The sequence below is a fragment of the Diabrotica undecimpunctata genome, chromosome 5 (assembly GCF_040954645.1).
Source record: "Diabrotica undecimpunctata isolate CICGRU chromosome 5, icDiaUnde3, whole genome shotgun sequence".
In the NCBI taxonomy this organism is placed as follows: Eukaryota; Metazoa; Arthropoda; class Insecta; order Coleoptera; family Chrysomelidae; genus Diabrotica; species Diabrotica undecimpunctata.
In genome coordinates this window covers 94350284-94374243 of record NC_092807.1, presented here as the reverse complement: position 1 = coordinate 94374243, position 23960 = coordinate 94350284, and the positions used below count along the sequence as shown (strand labels likewise).

The following is a 23960-nucleotide window of genomic DNA, read 5'->3' as shown; positions in this document are numbered from 1 at the left end:
TCTAATCAATTACCTCGGGTATTCTATGAATTAATTGTCTTGAAGAAAATTATACTTAATTTCAAAATTTCACCTTGTATTATTCATAATAGACCCTAGAGACCCTAGATGATATAGTTAGTTGAGATCAGGTTGTTAAGGAGCTTTTAAAAACATAAAAATATACAAGGTGTTACATTTAAAATACAGATTATGGACTATGCCTGACTTGCCTGGATCACCCTGTACATTCAAATTTATGTTTAAAAAGCGCACATTTAAATTTAAAAGTTAAGGTATCTCAACGTTTTTATTATTTTCTAAAATAAGGACACAAACAATTCTATTCCATAAATGGTTTCCACACTGTATAATATTTTTATTTTTGACACTGTGGTGACGAATTCATAATTTAAGTAGGTAATAACAGTAGGTAATAATAAAGCATCTTTATATTTATTTGATTTAGTGAGATATAGTTTAATTGAAGTTTAGCGTTTTTTCTAAGGTTAGCGAAAATGTCCTCGCAAAAATTGTTTTTTTTTTTCGACCAAAAACTTGCTTTATACTTCTTTAAATCGTCAAAAACGACATTTCTTGGCCGCTTCAAAAATTAAGATTTTTTGATAGATGTCTGATAAATGTAAAAAGCTTTTTGTACCGAGTATACAAAAAGGAAGCGGCAAAAAGAAGAACTAGTTAAAAAGGCTAGTGGTTCACTAAAAAAGTTTTTAATATGCCCCGGAATCTTATTTGAATAACCTTGGAACATTTCCCCATCACTTTGACCCCAGTCAGTTAATAGAGAGAAACGACTTTAACCAATCATTTATTTTAACACCATCTCAGGGTGTCACAAATAAAATAATCGAACAAAGCTTAATTCCGCAATGTCAATTCTGTCAAAAGTAATGACAGGTCTTCCATTGGTTTGCAGCTTTCATTTTTGTTTTATTATTTTTAACTCTCGTTTGTAGTTATTCTTAGTAATTATAATTTAAGTTGGTTACTTATTTTTAAAGTTTAGTTTTAGTAACCTAGTGTAGGAAAGAATTTTTGTGTTGTGTTAGTAAAAAAACTAAACATGGTTTATCGTTTTGTACCGTTGTGTACAAATCATGGAAAAATTACAAAAAGGCATAGGATTCCATGGATGATGATGATGATGATGATGATGATAGTAAGTTGTCACTGAAATTCAAACTATTTTCTTGTTCTAAATTAATTAACAATAATATTTTATTAATATGATTTTATACATTGCAGTGATGTCAAATTTGGATTGCCCAAATTAATAATCAAAAATTAGGCATTAGATATGCTATTTCCAGTAACAAATAGTGTGATTTGTTTTAAAAAGATTATTTGGATAGCTCCCTGTACAAGCGTCAATTTTAAAAATTTCAAGGAAGCAAACAATAATGAATAATCGTATTTAACAATTGTTTCTGAAAATATCAATGTAATAAATATGTAATTAGTCTATACCTGTTTTCTCTGAAACAACAAATAGATACACGTATATCAAGAAAAAATTGTGCTTTTTTTATATGTCATATTTTATATATTATATTATAATATAATAAGATATTTTTAATTTCTCAGTGAATTTGAATTAGGAATGAAATGGCCCGCAAGAGACGCTAAAGGTATGAAATTAATACTTTTCCTTTTGGATTTCCCGCCAAATGCTGATTAGTAATGATCCTACTCGCAAGTGGTGCTAATAAAAGAAATTTATACATTGAGTTGCCTATCTACCTGTATATCCTATATTATTTATCTATGGTTTTTAATCCCAACTGTTACATATGGTTCTCATGTACACATATACTTGGCAACGTTGCACTTGGTAAACGGAACCACAAGTGACAGCTGTGACATGACAACCAGACATTATTATTCATGTGAACATGAATAATAATGTTAATTCATATATCCTTATAAAGCTTAATAAAACCTATAGTAAGTAGCTTTATGTTACACCAACAAGATCACATAAATCAGCATCAACTTCCCGAGCTCAAGGAGAGAACAAGGAAAACATTCATGAGCATGAAAACATTTTTTACAAGATCAGACGTTAGTCTACAGCTTAGAATCAGAATGATTAGATGTTACGTTTTTTCTGTCTTACTGTATGGCTGTGAAAGTTGGACAATAGACTCTGAAATAGAAAAAAGAATAGATGCCTTTGAGATGTACATTATACAGAAGAATGTTGAGAATTCCATGGGTACAAAGAGTTACTAATGTTGAGGTACTTCGTCGCATGTGTAAACAAAACGAATTACTAAGAATAATCAAAGAGAGGAAAATGCAATACTTGGGTCATGTGTTGAGAGGCGAAAGATATGAATTACTTCAAGTTATACTGGAAGGAAAAGTACAGGGCAAAAGATCAGTAGGAAGACGCCAGAACTCGTGGCTGAAAGACCTAAGGAGATGGTTCGACCGCTCATCCGCAGAAATCTTTCGCGCAGCAGTTTCCAAAACTACAATTGCCATTTGGATCGCCAACCTTCGAAAGGAGACGGCGCCATGAGAAGAAGAAGTGGCATTAGCCACTATTTTGCGTTATTTTAACCCTGACAAAAAAACCATACTCTCTGTTGATGCCAGCCCATATGGTTTGAAGGCCATGGTCTCGCAAGATGGGTTTCCAATTGAATTTGCATCAGTGTCATTAACTCCAACCCAAAGGAGATATAACCACATTGAAAAGGAGCTTCTTGGTATAGTGTATGGATGTGAAAGATTTTCATTCTATCTTTATGGCATAGCTTTTGAAATAGAGACAGATCACAAACCTCTTTTAGGTTTGTTAAAAAAACCTTTAGATGAAATGTCACCTAGGATCCAATGCATGATGATCCAATTAATGAGATATAAATTTTCACTCAAATATGTTCCTGGTAAGAATCTCAAAGTTCCTGACAATTTAAGTAGAGATCCTTTAAATAAAACCATAAATACTAATTTTATAAATGATGAAAATAATTTGAAAGTGTATTCTATTGTAGCAACATCAAAAGAAAATGAAGATTACAAAATGCAATTGATACTGATCCATCTTTACAAAAAGTTAAATATTATGTTTTAAATGGGTGGCCTGAGCATAAAAGCTCTGTAACTTCGAAAAAATGTGACGATTACCACAACTGCGATTGAAAGTGTTTAAACGAACGAGTTTCTTTTAGGAGAGAAAATATACATTCATTCTGAAAAATAGGCAATAGCATGAAAGGATTATTAAGTGTGGATAACATTAAAAACGTTGACGAGGTATTTTAAATTAATTTAATTGACGTTGACGACTATTTTGGGTATAACCGGAAATGACCCATTCAGGAAAACATTATATTTTAATTTAGCTTTATATAAAACCTACAGCATCGTAATTTCAGATTTTTAACATAACTTTATCCGTCATTACTTTTACTTGAAACTTGTTTCGCCACACTCTGTATAGTATATTAATAAAAATGATAGATTACTATTTTTTATCAATAAAAAATATATCTGCATTATTTTGGAGCAATATTACACCTAATATATTTTTAATTTACTGATGCAGCTTTTTATTTGTATACAATTTCGAAACTTTTTATAAATATCACAGCAATCAAAATATCAGAGAGTTATGATATTGTGTACACACTGTGTAAATACGTACGCTATCCGATTTACTCAATTGTTTTGACAGAAATGACAAGGTGACAATTCTACACACGGAAGCGTGATGATAATACAAGTAACACATCAAATCTAACTTGTCATACCTGAATACGTTGGTAAGTATCAGTCATCATCGCAATCAGTAGTTTAATCAGCACAACGACCGACAGCAACATGTAAGCTCCAAAAACAAATTTAAAGAACACTTCCGTCCACAGAGGTTGGTTGTTCGAACTATTGCCTGCGGTCACGTCACTTTTCACGTCCCCCAATGATATTTGACCAAATACAGCAAAAGAGAGCGCGTCAAAAGCGCTGATTGGATTCTTTTGGACTGGAATCACAAAATAAAAAGCGAATTACCTGTATGCGCTGGTACGTGTCCGACATCATGGCAATTAGAAGGTTTATGAGCACAACCACCGAGACCAACATGTAGATACCAAACACCACCTTGAAGAGATTGTCAGTCCATAAAGGGCGATATGATGGTATCTTTGGATCCCTGTGTTTGACTACCAGGTCGCCGTATGTTGTTTGACCAAAGACAGCGAAAAACAACAGCTCGAATGCGTATATGGGGTTCATAATCACTAAGAAAATGACGCATAAAATCATTGTTAGCGCACTAGGCCCCAAAGTGGGCTTACAAATTTATTAAAAAGGACATGCCGTGTTAGATGCAAAAGGTAGAAAATTTGCGAAAAACATGCCAAATATTTTAGCACTTGCTATATACAGCGTAAAAAAGTAAGATTGAGAAGCTTAGTTATTAATTATAAATTAGGACTTAAAAAATAATATAGGGTTACATACCTTAGTTTTCAAATTAATACGAAAATTTGCAGAAAAAATGGTTTATCAGAATGAAATGCCTTAAACTTATTAATAAAGATCCACATTTTGAGTTGAAACTGCAGTCCTAGTATTTATATCCAGAAAACCTACTTTAATTGTTTATTTTTAGTTTTGTTTCGTAAAATACAGTACAAAAACATATGCATATACTCCCAAAACAAGTAGTACTGGAATTTAGACTAAATAATTTATTATTCAAATTGCATTTACCATATTAAATTTGAAATATTTTTTACTCGTTGTCACCTTGACATAACTTTATTATTTTAGATATAAAAACGTTTAATTAGTTAAATGTTATAATATTGTTGGCAGATGCCTGTTCTAGAAAAATATAGTGAAACATTTATTGTGAAATTTCGTCATTTAACCGAAGCTGTGGCCAAAAAAGTTGATTTCTGAAACCTGCTCTATGTAATAAAGAGCGACGTGGGGAACGTCTTCCCAGTCCGTACTCAGCAAATTTTTTTATTCAGGTTATTGCAAATCCTAAGGTACTTGACTTTATAAATTATAGCAATAAAATCGTAAAATTAAATTGGATCAGCTGTAATTTACGCTTTTATAAGTTTAATTTCGATCAATTTTTAATGCATTAGATTGAAGTCCCTTCAATCCTAAACAAAATGAGTGTTTGTAAAACCGGATCGGTCCAATCAACTAGCACTGTCATTAAAGACTGCTTAAGTAACCTTACCTTATCTGAGGTCTACTGTCCTCATGGCCAATCCATTAACGAAAACAAATTTAACACCAACTTTCATTCTCTTGGATACAAATTCATAGCAGGAGGAGACTTTAACTGCAAACATCAACGCTGGGGCTCTAATGTAATTACAACACGTCGTAGACAACTTCTGAAATCGATAATGGGAAACAAATTACAATGTTTATCTATAGAACTAACTAATTGGCCTACAGATCCAAATAAAACACCAGATATCTTAGATTTCTGTGTGATTAAAGTTATATCTCTTCTACTTGGCAATAGAATCATGTTGGGAACTTTCGTCAGACGATACTCTCATTCTAATAACCTAGACTCCAAAGTCATATTCAGAAGTATCCCTCTAGTTCTAAACACTAACCAAACAAACTGGAACATATTTCGAAGTGCACTTACAGAACAAATATCAATAAACTTGCCACTTAAAACAGAAATACAAATTAAAAACGCTATACAATATCTTACTACTTTCATACAAAAGGCGGGATGGAGTGCTACTCCTGAACAAACAATCTGGAAGAAAAGCATAAATTGTTCTCTAAGTGCAAAAACTTGATTAAAGAGAAAACTAAATAACCATAAAATTAGTTATGGTTCGCAGCTCTGGGGATCCGCTAGCAAAACTAATGTTATGAAAATACCGTTATAATTAAGTTTTTAATCTTTTAATCTAAAACTCTAAGAGCAATCGCTATGCTCCTTGCTATATCCAGAATGATGCCTTGCATAGAGATCTGCAGATACTAACAGTCTCTGAGGAGTTCAAAATAATTTCTGAATTTTTCCCCATGTCTCTATTAACATCTTTATCAACGTCTGTTTTGCCTTGCAATTCTTAGAAGGCACAGATTAAAGCAAAATCTGAATTTGGTTTCGAAAATTAGTTTACGGATTTTAATATCAGATGTCGCTATTTGCGTCCATACTAAGCCATGTTAGAGTTGCTTCCTAAGACAGAAAAGATTTATTTTAACTTTCAGAGCGACTGTGAATATCCGTTCTGAAGAGTACTTTTAGGGCGAAATACGTATAAGGGGATACACAGACGCACTGTACGTGAAATCAAATCTTATTTGTCTTTTTCCTTTTAATTTCTGGACAACATCAAAACCGATTACAACATCAAGCGAAGAGATTGAAGGGATATGATCCCTTGGATCTACATAATCGATGTGCCTACAGTAGTGGAAGCTACGCCTTTAACAGCGCTCAGCCATTGTGTTATGGGTTCAACACATTTTAAACAGAGAAGGCTTGAACGGAGTAGGTCAAGGTGAAGGCGACTTAATAAAGATGATAAAAAAGAGAAAACTGGAATATCTGGGGCATATAATGAGAGCAAGCAGATACAGGATAATGCAGTTGATACTCAACGGAAAGATCGACGGAAAAAGAGAAATTGGTAGGAAGAAATACTCATGGCTCAGAAACCTTTGTCAATGGACTGGCTTATCAGCAGATGAATTATTACATGCCGCACAAGATCGAGAACGATATCGGCAAATCGTCATGGAAGCTACCCACGTCTAAAACTTGGGCACGGTATTCAAAGAAGAAAGCCATTGTGATCTGTGCCGCTTTTAGTATTCGTATTCGCGTATCTATGTATGTACGCAACTCACCGGTAAACAAGACAATATTTGTGTTCTGATGCTTTGATCACTTGACCTTACATATCTTTGACATTGTGCAACAATTTTACTTATTGTTTTTATTGTGAAACAGATTGTAAAAAACCTTACATTAATAAAAAAACATATCTTAGCAACAAATGAACCGAGCCTGTTCGATGAAATCTCATTTTATTGGAGATTAGAAGCGCTTCAATCTAACGCATTAGAAAATATTGTACAAACATTTTCACAAAAATTATAGTCATTTTGATAAAGTACCATTTTTCAACTTAGAGCGCTATTTATGCAATGACAACTGCATTTATAAAAGTTTAAACTAAATAAGCAACATAAATAGATAAGTATCTAATATACTTTTACGGTTATATAAGTCTATATTGTGTAAAGTCACTGGGGCTTAGCAATAATCTGAATCAAAAAGTGGATATTTTACTCCTTTAAACTCTCTTAAAAAAATGACTTAAAATTTGCTGAAACACGGACTGGGAAGTAGTTTCTGACATCGCCCTTTATAACACAGAGTAGATTTTAACAATTCAGTAATAATTGCACATTCCTTCACCCACAGCCTGAGCTAATTTTAAGAGAGTTATGGTGTAAGGGTTGATGATAATACATACTATCAACCTAAATATCAGTCTCACCTACTCGTATGGTGATCCAATAGCTACGGGTGGAAGGGTCGATAAGTGGTAGGACACTCTTTTATCCTAGGCTTAACAAATCAACTCCGAAGTACAAGGCAAGGAAAACCACTAATTTTAATACTCATAAGTTTCTTTAGTAATCTAATGTATTACCAAGAATAACGAGAGATCCGATTATTGAGGCTTTAAATAGGATGAAGAATGGTCAGGCAGTAGGAGTTACTACCTTATGGAATATCTGTGGAGATTCGGAAGGTTCTAGGAGAGGAAAGGGTTGATATGTTGTGGCAAATGATCAGTAAGATATATAAGGAAGAAATGATGTCCAATGTGTGGAGGGAGAGCGTGATGGTATCACTGTTTAAACATGAAGGGAATATTCAGGACTGTAAGAATTATAAATGCTATAAAAAGCTAATGTTGCACGCAGTAAAAGTTTGGGAGAAAACTGTAGAGCGAGTTGAGCTGTTAAAAAGGTAGACATCAATAGAAGATGAACAGCTTTGGGGTTACAATATATATAAAGGAGGGTACACCTAAGAAAAGACTTGTGTCGGATTAACCGAAAGTTTTCCAATGACGATTGGCTTGGATCAAGGCTCTTCACTGTATAATCTTGTTATGGATGCGCTGACAGAGAAAGTAAGGGAGGAGGCTCTTTGGTCAATAATCTTTGCGGATAATTTCGTGTTAGTAAAGGAGACCAAAGAAATTTTAAAGAAGAGATAAAAAGGTTGGGGAAGTTCTATTGAAGAAGGAGGACTTAAGGTTAGCAGGTCAAAAATAGAGTATATGTGGTTGAGAGGAAAAGGAATGTTTGGAGACATCGATTGCTTTGATAAAAACTAGAACGCGTAGGAGAATTCAAATACCTTGGGTCCTACATAACAGAAAATGGAACGCTAGACAGAAAAATTGCTTTCAGTATACAGGCTGGTTGTTTTAACTAGAAGCAAATGAGCGGGATACTATTTGATCAAAAAATCCGGGAAGGACTAAAAGTTTAGATGGGAGTCTTGAGGCCTGCGTTGGTATATGGCGGTAGTGTGTGGTCTATAAATGGGCCTAGGAAAAGAAGATGGAGGTGGCTGGAATGAAAATGTTAATGTGGATATTCGGTAAAACTAGAATGAACATGGTTAGGGCCGATCAGATTAGGGAAACAGCCGGGCTGACTACGATCTCAAAAAGGTTCAAGAACAAAGACTAGAATGGTTTGGTCAGGTCAAAAGTAGAAATGAGAATTATGGATATGAAAGATATGCGAGATGAAGGATATAGCTGTTTAAAGTTAGGGAAAAGAGAGGTAGAGGAAAATCAAGGAAAATGAAAGGATTGTGTATAAGAGGAGTTGAAGGAGAAAGGTTTAAATTAAAAGACATGATAGACAGAAATAAGTGGCAAAGAAGAGTAAGGTACAGGGGTCCCTAAAAAGGAAAAAGCTGAGGAAGAAAGATAATTTTTTTTGTAAAAGTGATTTTGGTGTAAGGAGGTTTACAAAATATCATATCAAATACAAGAAAAAGGAACGAATATTGGTTTTTTGATTTTTTTTTATGAAATTTAATATTTTGATCACAGAGTACCCCTCTCATTCGATTCCACTAAAACCAGCCAGTCTGTATCCAGTGAGCAATTTCTCGATCAAGTGTCCTATTTTACGTCATGTAGGAGACAAGATATTTCAATTCTTCTACTAGTCCTAGTTTTGCAGAAGATATTCCTCTTCATTCCTATTCCTCTCAACCATATTTACTTCATTGTTGATTTGCTAACCTACCCCTTTCAATAGCCCTTGCTCAACTTAACTTCTCCTCCAACATTTTGCTTTGTTCCACTAATACGATATTATCCGTAAAGACGTTAACCAAGGTGTCGCATCCTTTACCTTCTCTGGTAGTACATCGGTAACACAATGAAAGAAATACTTTAGTTTTCATCAAAGTAAGAGAAAAAGGGCTGAACGTAATGGATATAGTAAGTTCTAAAAAACTTTTTTAGAAGTATTTTTGTAAATAGTGAGTTAATTATTATGTTGTATTTGATCTGGTATACATCAATATTTTAAAACTTATTCTTAATACATTCGCGTTGCATATGTTTTTATTCTTTAAAAAAATAAGGTTTAATAAATTTATACAAGTTGTTAGGCATAATTGAGCTGTTGCTTTTTTGTTAATAGTGAGTATGAATCAATGCACCTAGATTTAAATATATCGACAGAAAGACAAAGGGCAAAAATCTACTTAAGGAAGCATAATGGTAGCACAAGAATCTATCGTTAGCTACCTTGTCATACCTGAATGCGTTGGTAGGTATCAGTCATCATGGCAATGAGCAGATTAATCAGTACAACGACAGACACCAACATGTATACTCCAAAAACTAGTTTAAAAAGAACTTCCGTCCACGGGGGTTGGTTATTAGAGCGGTTTGCGGCGTTCGGGCCATAGCTTTTCAGTTGCTCGGTCGAGGTTTGGCCGAAAACCGCAAAAAACAGCAGCTCAAAAGCGCTGATCGGATTCTTTTGGACTGGAATCACAAAACAAAAAGCGAATTACCTGTATGCGCTGGTATGTGTCCGACATCATGGCAATTAGAAGGTTTATGAGCACAACCACCGAGACCAACATGTAGATACCAAACACCACTTTGAAGAGATTGTCAGTCCATAAAGGGCGAAACGGCGGTATCTTTGGATCCCTGTGTTTTACTATCAGCTCATCGTATGTCGTCTGACCGAAGACGGCGAAAAACAACAGCTCGAACGCCAGAATGGGATTCATTATCACTGAGAACATCAGGTTAAATATTTAATGTCAGCTCCCACTGAGTTTGCAATTTTATAACATAGGGCATGCCACACATTAGACGCAGACATCACAATATTTGCGAAAAACATGCCAAATAGTTTAGCAATTGCTATATACAGCAAAAAGATCAAGAGAGAAGCTTTATAGACTAAGCTTTAACATTTAATATTAACATATCTTTAACACATAGTATATAAGTAATATAGTCTTTAAATATAATTATATATTTACATAAAAACCAAATAAACCTACACGAAGAAGGAAAATTTAATACAAAATACAGTAAACACTACATAAACAAAAAATTGTTTTTACTTATTTATAATCGAAATTCGTGGTCACGTCGTCCATTAACTTATACGTAATATCTTAGTGATTTATTACATAGTAGTTAGTGCAATATAGTTTACACAGGGTGTCCATAAACGCTGTCCACAAAAGAAAACTACAGAATCTGGAACTTATTTTATGTCGATATGACGTAAATTGTCTTATCGAAAGAGATGGCGCCCTAACATCGGTTTAATTCAAACATATCTGAAATTTTGAAAGAAAGAAAATGTTATGAACAAAAATGTCTAAGACTCCTCCTAAATTAGACTGCTTGTGTCTACAATTAAAAACCGGATTCAGGCCAAACGATTCCACTAAATAAATATAGAAAATAGCATTTAAAAGAGAATCGTTCTGAAGCTATTTGAATTAAACTGGTGATATTAGAAAGCCATCTTTAAAGAGATCTCGCTCTCTTAGGAAGCATTTTTCGATAAAGTAGAATGAGTTCCAGAATTTGACTTTTCTTTTGTGAAGAGTGTTTGTAGACAAACCGTATACAAACATTGTTAACAAATTTATTATTGATTTGGTATTAATAAAGTCCAGATTAGAAGCATTCTGATTTTTTTCTTTGTATAATTTAGGATTTTTAGTAAAAATGCGTATTTTACAACTGTTTTGCTATTTTACAATACTAGTCAAATCCTTTTCGGCTGTAGTACAATTTTTGGTAGTTCTAGTCGTTAAAGACAAGAAGAAATTTGTTCATTGTCGTGTGAAGTAACATGTTACGCAGGTACGATTCTAACTGTGAATTCATTGGCGAAAGTGACGTAACCATAACTTTTTTGTCTTAGACATCTCTTACCATCTATCTTTACTTCTAGTATTAGGTACTAAAAAGATTAACGCTCTACTTGTAATATGTGCCCTAACTACGTAGTCCTCTTACTTTTTATATATTCATTCAGCTCAGATAGCCCAATTTAGAAGTTCATCAATGGATGTGACCTGTAACGTCCATGCTTCAATTCAGTATGACAGAACAGGCTAAACGTAACACTTTTAGCATATTGCATCTCGACATTATATCTATTCGGCGAAAGTCAGAAACTTATAAGCTTTCCGACTATCGTTTAGCACACAACGCAAGTATTTCAACTGCTTAATTTACTCGATTTCTTCTCCATCTTTATATATATTTGCATTTGTGTAATTATTTCTATATATAATCCTGGTTTTCATTTTCTTTGACATTTAGTTTCAAACAAAAAGCTTCACTTGTGAGAGTGAGGAGATCGTCGATGTTATCTGGCAGTATTGCTGTATCTTCGGCAAACCTACTTCTGTTGAAGTAGGTTTGCCTTTCTGTAGATTTCTGCAAGAAATCTTCTGTTCACTTTAATACACTGACTAGAGACAAACGCTGCCTCTATGAATGCTCTCTACAAATAATTTAAACCATATTGAAGAAAATATACATAATTGCTTCACTTCCTTTTCTATTAAGAAATCTTCCATTTTAATGCAGGTTTGAAGTGAAGACGTACTATTGCTAGTTGCTTGATAAGCAATTTGAAATTAATTATTAACGTAAAATAATTAAAGAAAAAGCTAAGAAATACAATAGTTTCTTAGTTAGTATTCTGTTAAACAGCATGACTAGGATAACCTAGAAAAGGGATTAGATTATTTAGGTTTTGTTGGGAATGAGTTTTGTCAAAGTTTATGTCAAAGAGAAAGTTTGGAGACTAATTTCGATAAAATCAAAACGATAATTTAGTACGTAGCAAATGCATCAGCGTAGCTAAACCGAAAATACAGGTAGTAGATTAATAGTTTTAAAAAATTCTCTTAAAAAAATAAAAAAGAATTTTGCCAAGAATATATCAACAGACGAAGAAAATAAGATAAATATTATATATAATTACTATCTATTAAGATATAAAAATTAATAGGGATAAAAAATCTGTTTCCGAAAAGTCTTGTTTCGAAAAAACAAAACTTTAAAACTATTGAAGCCAACTTACAAAATAATAAAAAAATATAAGGAAAAAATGGAAACTGATCAGTTTGGATTTCGAAACGGTTTATCAATCAAGTAAGCCTCACTTCAGGCATTACACCAAACGTATTATGACCAACAAACATTGAGTTTTTGTGCGTCGTACATTTAGGATACGGTACGAAATGGAAAATCGACTACATCAATATTTAGAGCTGATGCCAATAAATGAAAATGAAATAAAATAACGATCGTTAACGGTCTAGAGAAGGAGAAGAAGATATTTCGAAAAAGCTTTAAACCGTATACATAATAAGAAATTGTACTAAAAGTGGAATTTCCCGTAATATTGGAGCAGGTGATACAGATTTAAGAACAATAACAAAATTATACTAGCAGCGAAAACCTAAGATTAGAATTGACGTTGGTAAGAGTATTACTATGAACAGAAAAGTAAAAAAGGCTGCTTGCTATCTTCTATGTTATGTAATCTGTGTTCGGAATTATTACTCAGAAGAAATCACTACTGTAAAACAAGTCACTTTCGGAATAAAAGGGCAACATAATTCAAATATCAACCATCGGATTTGCAGAACATGCTCACCGACTCAAAAAATGGGCACCGCACCGCTTGAATTTTTGATAAATTTGTCGAAACATTTTGTTTTTTGTTGTAACTTTTATCGAAGATTTTTAAGAAGTTTTAAGGTATGTTTTAGGCAGGAAATGCATACAAAAAACTATTGTTTAAAGAGAACTAAACAAACTTACAAATTAATACAAAAAAAACTAAAATAAAACAAATTGGTAGATATTTATTTAATTACCTTCAGAAGCAAAATGAAAATAACGTGGAAACTTATACAAATTACTTTTTGATTTAATTAATACCCCTCATTACCGAGCCTTTATAAATGCATTTATTTTTCTGGAAATACTGTTAATTAAATTTAAACTTCATTTTGTGGAATTGCTTTCTATTGCTCTAAAAGGTCGACCTTGATCTGACCTAAGATAATAGGAGCAGTTACCCGGCTTCGAATATTTCTACCAAGCCTGTCCAATCATGGTCGATGGGATTTAAATCGGGACTGTGTGGGGGCCATGCCATATAGGTAATATCAACTTTATTTAAGAATTCTCTGACAATGCAGGTGGCACGAGGGCGTGCATTGTCATGCATCAGTGTGAAGTTTTTTCCAATAAATGGTGCATATGGGACTGTATAGTTTTGCAGTAATTTATTTGTATACCTATCAGCGTTTAAAGATCCCCTAGTGATAACGTACAATTCTGTATGCGTCTTTGAAGATATACCAGCTGACATCATGAAACTGAACCCTCATGAAAACTTTCTCTATGGATAAAAGTGCACTTGGCATATCGTTCACCATCTCTTCTCTAGACTCTTCTGCGACCATTAAGGGAACGTGGACCAAATCCGAACTCATCGATAAACAACACATTTCTCCAGTTGTCTGAATTCCAATCGCGATGCTCCTTAGAGAAATATAATCTGGCTACATGATCTTCCGTAGAAAGTTCGGGTTATGTAGCAGGTTTTCAAGCATTAAGATTACCCTTATTTAGTCGTCTTTTAACAATTCGTTTACTAACATTTACGCGTCTGACATGTACTTAGTACTAAAAACACTTTCAAACAGTCGTTCCAATGTAAAGTTCATCTCTGTGAACTTGTTCCAGGATGTCGAGTGCAAGCTCCTGTTTCCATAAAATGAGCATAAATACGTTGAACTAAACTGCGCGAATCTCTGTACCTATTAACTTCGTAAACTTGACTTTTTCCGTCCTGAGTAAGAGCAACAAAATAGATAAAACAATTTCGGCACTCAGACATCTTAAAATTGCCAAGAATTAACACAAGAACGATGAAAATAAACACTTTTAAAACCAATAAACAGAAATGTCGTAGTAATAACAATTGGAAGGGCACAGCCTCTTTGTAATATTACAGTAATTGAAGTACGGATAAGACGATAACTTCAATATTATTGAGATTTTGTGAAAAAATCTCAAAAATTTCAGTTTAAAACACATTTCTCATTACAAACTGTCATTAGGAATATCTGCTACATCGTGTTTATTGTTTTCCAAATTTGTAAAAAGAACCGAAAAAAAAAATCAAAAGATCAGGGAAACTCAACTCTTTCAACACCCAACTCAAAATTAGAATTTTAGTATTTACTTGTAAAATACACGATCACTATACAGGGTGTTTCAAAAAAGGTAACCCCGTCTCTAGGGTAGGTAAAAAACTGAAAAATAATTGGGGTTTGCTTAGTAAAAAATTTTTGTAACGCCATCCGTGTTCAAAATACAGGGCGTTGAAGAAAAAAAAAATTCACCCATTTTTTACGATTTTGCCGAAACTACTGGCAACATTGTAATGAAATTTTATAGGAATATGTTTTGGAAGCTGATACATCACATGAATTTGTTTTTATATCTGATTCTCATAGAGGGCGCTAGTTACACGGATCGTACTAAGTATTAGTCAATATAACTTTTTTAAGAGTATAATTATTAATCAAAATTTCAAGTAAACTTAAACATCATTCAATTTTACACGAAAAAGGTACTTTTGGTAAAACTCCATACTGTGTACCGTTTACGGAATATTTTGTAGTAATTAAACTTAAAATTAAAATATTTTTTAGTAATTAAACAAAACTCACAAGAAGAAAATTAAATTAATGACTAAGAACATAAAATAAAATTCAATTACAGTAAGTGTTCAAAATGCCTTCCATTTTCGCGAATACACAAGTCCATTCTTTTTTCTAAAGATTCCATTAACCTTCTAAACAGTATGGGATCAGCTATGATGTCATTAAATTGACGTTGAATTCTTTCTTCCAATTCTTGACGTGAATTTACCTCTGTAGCATAGACTTTTTCCTTAATATACGACCAAACTGCGTAGTCCAAAGGGTTAAAATCGCATGACCGAGGAGGCCAATGAATCGGAGCTTCTGCACCTCTACCAATCCATCGATTCGGAAAATGATTACTCAACCAATTACGACACCTTCTATCAAAGTGTGGTGGAGCTCCATCGTGCATAAAAAATCAAGATCTTCGCTCGTTTAGCGTTAAATCTTCTAATATCTCGAATAAGGAATTGTTTAAAAATTCAAGATAAATATCACCATTTAAATTTCCAGGTAGAATATTGTTACGTAAAAATATGAGTCATATTTAAAAAGCCTGTAAACATGTTTTTTTATTCACTAATATGTTGTAGATTGTACGAGAGAATTCTACCAGCTGGCAGAAAGAAAACCGGTCAGACGATGACCTTCTAGTATAAATCAGAGGGGTTCTCCTGAATTTTAGGCCAGTTGTGGTTTCATATATAATAATGGATTTTTTATTGAAGGAGTTAGTCAAGATCTGAAGACCGCGCCCGCGATTTTTAATTGTCACGTTCGCCTATATAAATTATGTATTGTTCGCTAAATAAATTAATATAAATTATTGTGCTTTTTAATAAATTAAAATAAGAACCTTTTAATAAAGACATAAATAAATTTCATTTCAATATGATAACCTATTAATTTGTTACCTAAAGTTGCTGCCCAAACATTAACTTTAAATGAGTGTTGGTAATGTGATACCCTTTTGACTCGTGGATTCTCATCATACCAGTAGTGTGCATTATGGGAGTTAAACATACCTTGTCGCGTAAAGGTGGTCTCGTCCGTAAAAAGAATGCATTTTAAAAAATTTGGATTGTGGTCTGTCCTTTGTTGCAATGTTTCACAAAAATCCACTCTAACCGATAGATCATCTGGCAAGAGCTCTTGGACTTGTCTGTAATGATAAGGATGTAATTGCTGTTCTTTCAGTATCCGCCAAGTACTTGAAGAAGAAGTATTTGTTTGTCTTGCTATATTACTTACGCTAACTGTTGGATCTTGATCAAGTAAATTTAAAATATTATTTTCTTTATTAATTGTTTTTGTTGTTCTTGGTCTACCAGAATTTATTTTATTTGGTCCCACATTCCTAGTTTCTCGACAACGTCGTTCAACGGCTCTAAATGTTTTTTACTTGGTAAGTTTCTTCTAGGAAACTTTTCTGCATAACGTGTCACAGCTGCACTAGAACATCCTAAACATTCGCCTAAGGTTAATAACATGTCAGTGTATTCAACATTTGAGTACATTTTGATTTGATTTTACAAATAACAAGGTTTCAAAACTCTAATTATTGTTGATTTATCGCCATAACAATCAATAAATGTCAGATTTCCATGGCACACTTGGAGAAAATAGAGGTATACCTATTAGAACCTTATCATTACTACCAGCATCAATTATTACTTCATAAAATATTCCGAAAACGGTATACAGTATCGAGTTTTACCAAGAGTACCATTTTCGTGTAAAATTAAATGATGTTTAAGTTTACTTGAAATTTTGATTAATAATTATACTCTTAAAAAAGTTATATTGACTAATACTTAGTACGATCCGTGTAACTAGCGCCCTCTATGAGAATTAGATATAAAAACAAATTTATGGGATGTATCAGCTTCCAAAACATATTCGTATAAAATTTCATTACAATGTTTCCAGTAGTTTCGGCAAAATCGTAAAAAATGCGTAAATTTTTTTTTTCTTCAACGCCCTGTATCTTGAAAACGGATGGCGTTACAAACATTTTTTACTAAGCAAACCCCAATTATTTTTCAGTTTTTTACCTACCCTAGAGACGGGGTTACCTTTTTTTGATACACCCTGTATAGGAGATAATTCTCCTTCTGATATATAATTATGCTGTCAAATAACATAAAAAGCAATAGTTATTGTATCTAGTTGTTGTCTTAAAAATGTTTTTTGTAACGTATGTTCGCATCACTATAATAATTGCAAAGTGTAAAAAAAACTACTGTAATATATTTAGATGGTCATTTTTACAAATAATAATATAAAAACATTAAAAGCTTACAAGTATTTGGCATATTCTTCTCAAAAACGGCGAGAACGTTAAAAAAGACAAAAGACAAAACACACGTAGACAAAAATCTAAGTAGTATAAATATAGATACAGGAACAGGACACTAAAGCTCACGCGACACCTAAAACATTTACCTAAAAATGCAGCTAAACATGACGAGAGAAAAGGTTTAACATAAAGGTATCTTCACAGGGGTTACAGAGTTACACAAATGCCTCTTCACGTAGGACAAAACACGACACAGGACAGAGCCACTAATTTGACCAAACTTACTCCCCGTTACCGGTGGTCTCTTTTTACGAAGATTTGCTCTTGGTATCGGCTGGTTGTAACTCAATTCCTCTATCCATTCTGCGTCAGTCGAGAGGGGCTCTCGATCTAGTTTTTAGAAAATATATACATAATACATAATGTACAGTTTAACAAAAAAATGTTATAATGAAAGCTTTTTGTGAATCAGAATGTTTGAGTACAAAAATCCATTTAGTTATTATTATCTTTAATCTTACTTTAAAAGTTTCAATAAATAATTTTAAGTACCCATCCTTTTAGTACTGTTATAGATTTTTCAACATTTTAAATTTTGTTACATTCTTAAACAAAAATCTAAGAAAGGCGCATAACGTGGAAAATATTAATAAACGGGCGACAAAGAGAAAATCATAAAGATTGTCTACACCAGTGGAATAATCGTCATCATCATCATCATCCGGTCTAGTATTAGTGCTGAACATACCTATTATGTTGGAACGTTTATTTTGGGCATTACCACCGATCATACGTCACATATGTTAGACACGGCAATGAAAATGCTTCGCTAATCTTTACTTCCATTGATGACTGTGTCTATATAGACCGTCGGATTTTCGACGAAGTTTAATCATGATTTTATTCCTTATGCCTTTGATAGTACTAAAAGATAAAATCAATAGGAGTAAAATATGTAAAAACTGTGGTGTTTCCTGTGGGAAATCTGCGTGAAAATTGAATTTGCTTTTGTAAAGAACATTTTATTTGATAAAAAAATTTTCTCCCTTACACCATTTTACGAATAGATAGAGCAGAATTGATTCTATTTTTAAAAATTTTGACATAAGAGCTACCGGTGCCCGAAGAGTGTGACCTAAACATGTAATGTTAATAGGTCAATATCCATATTTTTGTCCTTCATTCCACTTGAAAGGTCGTGAAAACGAAAAATTTTACCTTGAAAAAATTGCGGAAAATTAGGAAAATACCATTTTTAGAAAAAGTCACCTAGTTCAACACTACATTTTACTTTTTGCTTGTCTTATAAGAAATTTTAAGTACATAAAAAAGTTAAACTTCGTATTGAAATCCGACGGTCAAAAAGATCTGCAGTATTACCGTGTCCAATTTTTACTAAAATGGGCAGAACATAAACGCTTTTTGGATAAGGTGTTTTAATTTATTATTGACTATAAATGCCACTCCAATTATTTCCTGTATCTAAATTATTTGAAAATATTGTGTGTTTTTCAGCGCTCAACGTTCCTGGTCTATTCAAAGTTTTAACGATCTGGATTAATACCTAGGTTAGATAGCACCCAATACCAAAAACTACAGATTTGTTGGTGATGTGTTAAGCATAGCTAAGAAACACATACCAACAGGATATAGCAAAGAATACATCCCTGACTGATCCCAAAATAGCGACGAATTACACCACAGCTTTTTTGAAACTAGCGATTAAGAAGTAGCTGATGATTTTAACAGCCTTGATGCCTCAGAAGCCAAAAGTAGACCAAAGCCTTAACTTTCAGACATCAAGCAGTCAAGCATTGATAGCCCAAGCTTGATAGCCTAAAAACTGTACAACATATTCTTGTAGAATATGACCTGTCTGAATGCAAAAATGACCTATCAGGTCATTATTGTCAGAAATTGTAAAAAAAACTTACAAACTTAACGTCAACTTTTTCAAAAACATTTAAACTTCTTGATTTTAACTTCTTGTTTTTCCGCAATGTTACATGATAGTTTAAATAATATTCGAAATGGATTTTTGCCACTCGTTTTGTATTATGTGCGACAGAGTGTGCTGATAATTTATTCTTGTTCTAATATCCTGGAAAATATGACTGCAATAATTTTGAAAAATAAGATAGCCGAGGCCTATTTACAATTATATAAAGATGACCAAACGTTTTATAAGTTCCGTACATACATCGTAGTTTTGATGAATGCTATTAATAGAGATATTTAATATATTTTTTAATGAAAATTAAATAAAAAGTTATTTTTATTATTTTTAAACAGAATTTTTATTATTTTAAAATTTTATTCACTATATTTAAGGAAACTATACACAATTTTAATTACAATATATAGGGTGAGTTTTTAGTGTCACAAGGCTTGGAAATATGCTGAAGTTTACAGGGTGATTAATAACTAGGTGGTAAAGCAAACCCTGTATATCTTCCCTATAGTTATATTTAGATTCCTTTTAAAATTCTTGTTCTCACACTACTATAAGGGGTATTTAATACATTTTTAAACAATTTTATTTCGATATTGCTATGAAATAAACACTCTGTATATAAGTAATAAGTACATAAATAATTATTTATTTTATATACTCGTAATAAGGAAAACAATATGCTCGTTAAAATCGACAATAAAGAATATTTTACTAAATGCTTCTTGGCTTAGAATACTGTTGATATAACATTAATCCAAAAACTGTTACATTTATTGTATATTGTTTTGATGTATGCATTGTATTAGTTATTTAATAAACAAGAATAATTTTGTTCCAGTATAAAACAAGACTAAGATATTTATACTTATCTATAAAATATCTCAGATAGTAATGAGATTAGGTAAAGGAAATTCTTCATAAACATAAGTATCATAAGCGCAATCTTTTGATAAAATAATATATAGGGTTGTGCATTTAAAAATTATTATAAAATCGTAATTTTCTTTTGTAGTTCACCCTGTATATGAATAATATTCGTCAATGATTTCTGTTAAATTTAGTTTGAAGACTAGAGCATATGTTTACCTTATTATGTAAAATGAATACTATTTACTTATTTCTGCTTTATATACACAGTGTTTATTTCAGAGCGATTTCAAAATAAAAACCGTGATAACTCGCTTAATACTCTGCATAGTAGTGCTATATTGTAAGAAAAGGGAATATAAGAGAAATCTAAATATAAGAAAATATACAGAATGTCCCATTTAACAAATTATATGTTTGCTTTACCACGTACTTATTAGTCAGAATAAAGCTATTCCTAACATCGTCGTGTTGCGTTCAGCAAGCTCAGATGCAGTTTGCTTAAATCGCCATCAATAGGAAGTCTTGACTTCATGTTTCTGTATATAGAGGTCGCCATAAGCGTGCATTGATATATTGTTATTTGATAGTTATTGACAGATGAACACAAGGTCCTGATTACTTAAAAATGATAAAGATCATTAGAGTCCAAGGATATGTAGAATCCAAATTAAAGGCAGGTTCTTTAATTACAGCATTATCAATATCCATGTCAGCAACCAAAATGGTTTACGCCTAATTGAACTCGCAGCGTCATTGGGAATGGTGGTAGTAAATACATGTTTTCCTCACAAAAATATCCACAAAGCCACATGGCTATCACCAGACGGTCAAACAAAAAACCAAATTGACCATGTACTAATTGATATTTCGACAAATAGTCGACATTTCTGGGACGTACTAGATGTAAGAGCATGTAGAAGTGCTAATATAGACTCTGACCACTATCCTGTAAGAACAAAACTCAGGGCTCGTATATCAACTGTTGCCGCTTCCCCTTGTTCAACTAACGGAACTTACACTCACAGGCGTAGAGAGTGTATTCAGAACCCAAAATGAGTTTTCAATACCCTTCCATTGTAAAAATGTACTGAGACAGGGAGATGGACTGTCGTGTCTCTTATTTAACCTTGCACTAAAAAAAGTAATTCGAGAGTGCCATATTAATACGAATGACACCATCTTTAATAAATCTTTACAAGTGGTCGGATATGCAGATGACATATACATTATTGCTAGGTCCACAAAATCTCTGATCGAAGCATTTCGATCACTAATAGCGTCTGCACTGAGAATGGGATTAAAAATAAACGCACAGAAAACCAAGTATATGTATTGTACTAGATCAGGCAACCAGATACCTAGACTATTAATTGATGATCTGAAACTGGAAGGTGTGGGCACCTTCGTCTACCTGGGCTCGCTGCTAACCAAAGACAGCAATGTCAAGGAATAAATTAAAAGAAGAATAGTGCTTGCCAATAAGTGCTATTATGGCTTGAGGAAACAGATGGCTCCAAAACTAACCAGAAAAACTAAAGATACCATATATAAAACACTAATAAGGCCAGTGTTAACATACGGGTCAGAAACGTGGTCACTTACACAGAACGACCAAGAATTGCTTAAATGTTTGGAGAGAAAAATTTTTAGGAAAATATATGGAGGAGTCCAAGAACAGGGTTTGTGGCATAGGCGCTACAACTTTAAGTTATACAGAAGTTTTGGGGAAACTGACGTTGTAAAATGTATTAAATTAGTACGCCCTCGATAGATAGAACATGTAATTAGGCGAGATGAAGATGCAACGATCAGAAAAATTTTTGACCGAAGAGGACCAGCGGGAAGATGAGACAGAGGAAGACCAAAACTTAGGTATCAAGATAACATAGATGATGATCTAAAATCCATCGGAGTTAAAGCATAGAGAAGAGTTGTCAGAGACAGGTTTATAGAAACAGGTACCATAATGATCACCAATCTTTGAAACTTACTTTATTTTATCGTATCCGGACATGTCACTAATATAATTTTGGCCCAATATTGGGCTACGTCTGTTCCAGCTTTGTTAACGAGCCACAAATCTTCGAGGATACACCGATAAGGACAGTTTCTGCATGTAAAAAGATGTTCCATATTTTGTATTTTTTCATGGTCACAGTTTAGCGATGGAGATTTGTTTATATTTTCTCTATGTGCTCTACTACAGTTCTACGTTTTGAGGGATCTGCAAAACCCACCGCTTTATTTAGATTTGAGATTGGCGTCGATTTCATGCATCCCGTTACTATCCTGTATGTCCCATTTAGCGCTGTAGGTATCAATTTCTTTAGTGTGAGCAGATCTGTTACAAACGAGGCACGCATATTAAGCAATTAAAAACAGGAGTGCCTTCCTGAGAGGTTAGCTCCTGAAGTTAGCTGCAGAAGTTAGCTTCCTGAGTATGCTATCTCTAGTTGTTGAGGGACCGGTCTGGAGTCACTTCAAGATATTTAGTTTGGTCTATGTGTTCTAATGAATTGCCATTTCAAGAAATTTTAAGTTTTCGTTTAGATTTCTTTACGCGAAGGTACATACGTTTTAGAAGGATTAGATCTCAGGGAATTCTGCAAGTAATACACGGATGAGCACATATTGCAAGATCGTTAACAGAGAGGAAGTGATTGGTTTCAGTAGGCGTGTGTTGGTCGATTGTATATATATTAAATAGCACTGTGCTAAAACATTTCGCTATGAGAGACCGTCCTCTCGAGCTCTTTACTTAATTACTTTGACCTGCAAAATTTCGAAAAAAACGTTTATTTGCAATAAATATAGTACGAATCTAAGTAGATAGAGGTCATTGAGAGTGGCGTAAAATTTGTGGAACAATGTCTTGTTCCTTATTGTGTCATAGGTTGTTGTCACATCTATGAAAGCAGCTGTTTCACTTTTTTTTTTCGAAATCCTCTTCGGTTTTTTATGTTATTATAAGGACTTAGCTGGTGAAATTTTGCTTGATCCAAATCCTTCTTCTTGTAGGATGAGTTGCTTATCAACAATTTTCTCTATTCTGACCAGGATAAGTTTCTCGTATAGTTTAAAAAAAATGACATAACAGTACATTATGTTATAGAGCTGCAAGATCCACTTATTTGCTCCTTCGCCTAGGGGCTGTATTTGTTTACGCTATACATTATCCACACCCGCAGCTCTCCAGTTTTTAAGTTTAAGCCATACCATCGTGGAGTTCCTTTAGTGTAAATAGAGTTCATAGGTGGTTTGTCTCCTGATTAAATCTTTTTCTAGAATTTGGGTCTTTACATTGGTTCTTAGTTCTTCCATTCGCAAGAAGTTAAGTAGCTACTCGGTTTGATGTAACTTTGCAACGTGATTTATACTTCATAGGATCACATCAAAGCACGAGATTGAGAAAAGAAAGAAATATGACGAGAGACATCCATATTCAGTAGTTAATACTGCTCACTCCTTGCTTACCAAATTCAAGTCAAATACTTCCAATATCTATCTATCTATCTATATATCTATACAGCCCTTGCTGTCCAATTTTG

The 23960-nt window shown here is 33.2% G+C and overlaps 1 protein-coding gene across 3 annotated transcripts in view; it reads right to left on the bottom strand.

Annotated features, from left to right (window-relative positions):
* The window catches only part of nompC (no mechanoreceptor potential C), a 160044-nt gene that overhangs the window by 36186 nt on the left and 99898 nt on the right, over positions 1-23960 (bottom strand). For 2 of the 3 annotated variants that reach the window (XM_072532230.1, XM_072532232.1), the window contains exon 19: positions 9823-10055. In XM_072532230.1, the coding sequence (XP_072388331.1) occupies positions 9823-10055 (233 nt within the window). Of the gene's footprint in view, positions 1-9822; positions 10056-10084; positions 10315-13648; positions 13653-17883; positions 17979-23960 lie in introns of all 3 variants that reach the window. The other variant, XM_072532233.1, reaches the window with a different exon arrangement.